At 35.8% G+C, this 5,371-nt stretch overlaps 1 protein-coding gene across 1 annotated transcript; it reads left to right on the forward strand.

Annotated features, from left to right (window-relative positions):
• Positions 1-1,921: 1,921 nt before the first annotated feature.
• LOC143453118 (uncharacterized) lies at positions 1,922-5,270 on the forward strand. Its single transcript, XM_076954274.1, has 6 exons — positions 1,922-1,967; positions 2,594-2,750; positions 2,983-3,122; positions 3,186-3,400; positions 3,642-3,819; positions 3,954-5,270. The coding sequence occupies exons 2-6, from the start codon at positions 2,701-2,703 to the stop codon at positions 4,784-4,786; spliced, it is 1,416 nt and encodes a 471-aa protein (XP_076810389.1). The 5' UTR covers positions 1,922-1,967; positions 2,594-2,700; the 3' UTR covers positions 4,787-5,270.
• The last annotated feature ends 101 nt before the right edge of the window (positions 5,271-5,371 follow it).

The raw sequence follows: 5,371 nt of genomic DNA on the forward strand, positions 1-5,371 counted from the left end.
CTGTGCTTAAATTCCCTCACCACGGTATGCTAATTTTCCAAATATAAGTGGTATCATAACCTTTTGAATTACACGTTGCACTTTTTAAACTGAAATAATTGATATTAAATATAAATTAATACGAAACTCTAATCATTCATTGTAATCGTCACTATCATATCCCCAGTCGTCATAATTGTTATCATCTTCCCAACCGTGATTGGTAGCGAAGCTCAAGTTTTCGTGGTTGAACCTGAGCGTGAGAACCGCGGTTGTTCAACGAGCGCTGTCCAGCTCTGGGAAAAACATTCATACCTTTATCGAAATTACGTAATTGATTAATTGCAAGAAATCTTACAATAAAGATGATCCTTCGCGCCACACTGACAAACCGCAGAGTTAGACACTACCCATTTGTACGGAGTGGAGCAGAAACGCTCAACGTCGTTAAACCGTACCCAGAACATATTTGTCAATGAAAGTCCGGTTGAGTGGAAATAGGCGTCGGTGATGAAATGCAAAGTACTGCATATTTACGTATTTTTTGTGGGTAGCCCAGCAACAACGGCTATATTAGTTTTGCTGAAAGGCTTTAATACAGTATAGCAAGTGCGTATAGTTTTTCACAAAAGGCATTATTGATTTAAATGTGGAATGGTGAATTACAAACATTACCAACATTGTGCAGAAGTCCACATTCAACATAAAAGTATTTTACTTCAGAAATACAGAAGACGCCACTTAGGCCTATGTGCTTACTTAGGCCTATAACAACTATTGTCATATAAGGTCATGTTGCAACAGATCAGGATAGTGCAAAAAGAAAAATTGCTTTCGATTCATTTCCTAAAATGATTGGCATAAGCCTTCTATGATCATTTTTATTGAGTGGCTATTCAAAAAAATTTAGATTTTTTTTTTAAAATCTGCTTTCAACGGCAAACATTAACCAAAACAAAAATCGGAATTATTTTTAATCATTTATGTAGGTAACTCATGTAACTGAAACAAAGGCTCCTAGAATTTAATACTGTTTATTTGTTAGCTTATATAAATAACTGAATACTAATGAAACGCCGATGCAAACAATTATTTTGGCGTAATGAGCTTTCATACACGCTGGCTATCGACTTATGAATAGAAACACAACCCAATCTCAAAACAAAAGCGTCACCACAGAATATAATATAATTAAGTCCTTTGTACACTCCTTACAATTAAAATTGCTCGTATGTGTATATATATATCCTAAATTGTTCATTTTAATGACAAGACTGAAGATTTTGATCGAATTAAAGCAATTTTAAAACGAAAATCCCTTCGTCTTTGTCATAGTACAATAATTGTTTCTGGTAAACGTTACTACGTATGCTGATGCAATTTAAGGAAGGTGCCGTTTAAAAGTTTTCAAAAGGCGACAATAATTGATGCGTTAACTTTGCAAGCCCGACTTTAATTGCAGCTAGATTTTTTAATGTACGGTAAAACAATTTTTTAGTATATACTAGGCTATTACAATTAAAGCTCCACAGTTACTTTCAGCATAAGTGTTGAAGTACGCTATCCGTACACTTAATCAACTTATTTGGATGGTTTATAACTTTACAAATTGCGCCTTTGTTGCTGTTTGAAATGAGAGTAGCTGTGAGAATTACTTTTGTCCGTTGCTATAACGTAAGCACAATAACATTGGTACAATAGGAAGTGATCAAATACCGCCCCATTCGTGTACATTCTTTGTTATGTCCTTGTCAACAGCATGTCTCTCAGTTTGGTATTTAAGTTTAATAAAATGATTTATGTTGTCAGTGTATATGTAATGTTTTTGGGATGTTGTATACAGTAGCAAAGTTATCAAAACATGATTGTACTGTAGACATGTGTTTTGATAATACGATATTTTTGTATAGTCTATCGGTTTAGAAGAGAAACAGAACGAACTCAAAACAAAATGTTCAAACTTGTTAATTTTCAGTGATTTTTTGAAGGTGCGATATAAAATACATTATAGTAGCTTATTGATCTTAGTGCATTTATTGTATAATTTTATCGGTCTTACTGTAGCGTGCTCTAACCGGGATAGATTGCCCCGATAATTTTCTTCATGTTTATGTAAGGGCGCCAAAAAGCGTTGGAAAAAAGCATTGACGATTGAAATAGTAAATTGCTATTATACGATAGAAATACATATAATCTAAACTAAAGGGTGCGTTTTAATCAGATGTGATATAAGAATAGATAAAATAATTACTATACTGAACAGATTTACGATGGATATATGCTACTATGCGAAGGTTAAACGTTTACAGTTTTTTTTGACAAAGCAATCAGTTTGGGTTTCATTAACTAAGGAATAAAAATGGATTCATGACGTTACTGAACAGACGTTAATAAACTCCGTATATACATTGTATATATTGTGTATGACGTATTTTGAGCAAAAGTATTTTTTGAAAAGCTGAGAAAAGTTTAGCAAAATGCCAATAGTACGCAGGAGAATTTATATTTTGGCGACAGTGTTAACAATAAACTGAGTTTTTATAAAATTATCTGGTCCTGAAATTGTAGAAGCCTTTTTCTTCCAAAAATAATCAATTTCCGCTTTGTTCAATAGCTCTACGTGCATAAAATTGCAAGGTTTTGTTTACAATCTTTTTGGTTAACCCGTTGGAGAATTCGGAATTCAGAATTACAGAATTCGGGCAGTCTGCAAACTTCAATATGGTAAAACTACCGTCTGATGAGCAGCCTAGCAGAAATATTTTTGATCGGTAAAAACAACTAAAATTAATAGTTACATCTAGTAGCCTATAAACAAGCATTGTATGCTAAGGTATATGTAACACTCTGTAATTAAAACATATACTATATACAGTATTGTTTTCATTTAAGAAAAACATTTGAAAGATACGATTAGTAATCATGTTTGCCGTCGGTTAACTACAGGCTTACTCATACAGTTTTTCGTGTAGTCATTTAGATATTTGTTGATGACATATCCAGGGTTTCAAAATCAAAAATATTTCACACGGAAAGGGAGATTTCTAAGATGTCCGGAAAACCAGTTAGAAAGAAAACGGCGTCGTATGATAAACACTTTCTGTGTCACACAGACACGACTGGTGCAGGAGCAGGAAATTCGTGTAAGCTATGCATCAATAAATCATAAATCTATCAGTTTTAGTGTCATGTTACCTTGCTCGCAGATCCTCACCGAAAAGATTTTCAGTGGAACTTGCTGTTTCTAAAAAGTAGCTGGGGCACTGGCATGCAAACGAAGGATGTCAACATTTCCACCAAACGTACATCTTCTAGTCGTTGCAGTACCAAAACTAAAAAAATACCAACGAGTTCTGAAAGCGTTAGAATGAGCAGGTCATCGACGAAATCAAAAAATGATGTACCAAGACCTCGGCCAAGGGTAAGTTATTTTCATTACGTATTTTTCACTGTTATTCAGATGGTACTGAGTGAACCATGATTGAGATAAATATTTAAGTCAACAGTTGGAGTGATTTTGACCCAAGTTAATAGGAATGTCAAAGCATTTTTCATTTAATTAAAACTTATTTTTGACTGTGGTAGCGCCCATTAGTTTTTGTTGTCTTCAAATATTTACGATACTCAATAATGCTTTGCATACAGCCTATTATCTTATTTAGAAAGCCAACACTGCTCCGGACATTAGTTTTCCTCCACTCGGAGAAAGTAAGACTATCTACGCAAATCAAGCTTCAGTTGCTGCACCTTCTATAAGTTCGAAAAGAGAAAGTAAACGAAAGACGGCGCATTCAGACCGATCAAGAATTACTTTGGATTCTATTCCAGAACATGAACCACGTAATTACAATTTTGTGTTTAATAATGATGCAGATACTGTGTAGGCCTAGTAATTTTAAATTATTAAATTTGTCATTCCTATATTTTATGTAAATGTAGGCTACCAAAAAAATAATATTGCATTGTTATTGTAGTGACAACGTTAACAGCAAAAGATCATCAACATGGCTCGAAAAGAACGACAAGCAAACAACGTCATCCGCACTTATCAGCGTCTCCAAACTCCTCAAAATCTAGTATACGATCTGGCTCCGCATCTAAATCAAATTTTAGCCGAGCAACCACGTCTTCTTCTTTGCTATCGTCCCGCCTTCCGTTCGAGACATACGCATACGAAAGTAGAAACGGAGCATACTCTGCATCCACTTATCGTACATCGACCAGTTATAGAAATAGCTCTCGAATGAGCACTTCTCTCTCTTCAATCACAGGATGGGACGAGCATGAAGGGCGACCTGCAATGGAAAAATTTCTTTCAAAAACCTCCAGCAACAGAATAGGTAACGACAGAACAGGGATGGTAGAATGCACCATTAAACCAGCTACACTTAAAGCTCTAGTGCGAACGGTTTCTCAAGATCTTAATACAAAAGGTCGAGAATCAAAGCATTTAGACTCCACAGGCGTTGGCATTAATCTTGACACTAACTACTCTATGCGAAGACATCAACAGTTCACAAATCTCAAATTTGCCGTTGAAGAGTCAGCGAGTAAAGCCCGACTGCGATCTTCGCTCTATAAAACTGAAGAATCACAAAGGCGACCAACCATATTTCGAAGTAACCTCATGGAAACCAAAAGAAAGAAGTCGTTCAACCCACGGTATCATGGAGAAATAACACGACCTACTATTGTCGATAAACATGCTCACAAATATCCGTCGGAAGAGCGCTTTCATACTAAATGGGTACCAAAGCTGAACGTAAACAATGCAACAGGCCCTTGGACTACATACATTTCCCAGTAACAATAATCCAATCACACTAATAAACGCGTACCGAGGATTAATACAGTTGAGTACAACACGTCGTCGCCTTGTCCCAGTTGAGATTCTATTGTTCAGCAATCCAGTAACTGCTACCAAATTTTTTACCTTTCTCAAATGTTCAGCTTTCACAGAACTAGAGGGTTCTTAAGTTTGTCTAGGCCTGTGCATATTAATGTTTGTGTTTTTTTGCACAGGTCTCCACTTTTTCTATTACCCTTGAGGTGGCTTAGGCAGATTCTACCGTAGTACCTTATTGCCAACATCTCGAACCCAGTGCGTTTATATATAACACACCTTGTCGTGTTCCTTTTGCTCAGCTGTGGAATTGATTGGAGCCTTTAACGATCTTTCTACGAGAATCGGGAAACTTGGAAGCTGACAATACACCACAGCAACAATTTCACGTACAAATCTTAAAAAAGTGTTCCATGATCTACTGCAGAATGTCATTCAATTAAGGGAAATTTTCGTAATAAAAAAGCAGCAGTTGAACGGCCTATTTTGCAAAATATACTCGTTTTTGGTGCTAGGCTATATCTGTCGGATAACGCAGTGTAAATAATA

The sequence above is a fragment of the Clavelina lepadiformis genome, chromosome 4 (assembly GCF_947623445.1).
Source record: "Clavelina lepadiformis chromosome 4, kaClaLepa1.1, whole genome shotgun sequence".
Taxonomy (NCBI): Eukaryota; Metazoa; Chordata; class Ascidiacea; order Aplousobranchia; family Clavelinidae; genus Clavelina; species Clavelina lepadiformis.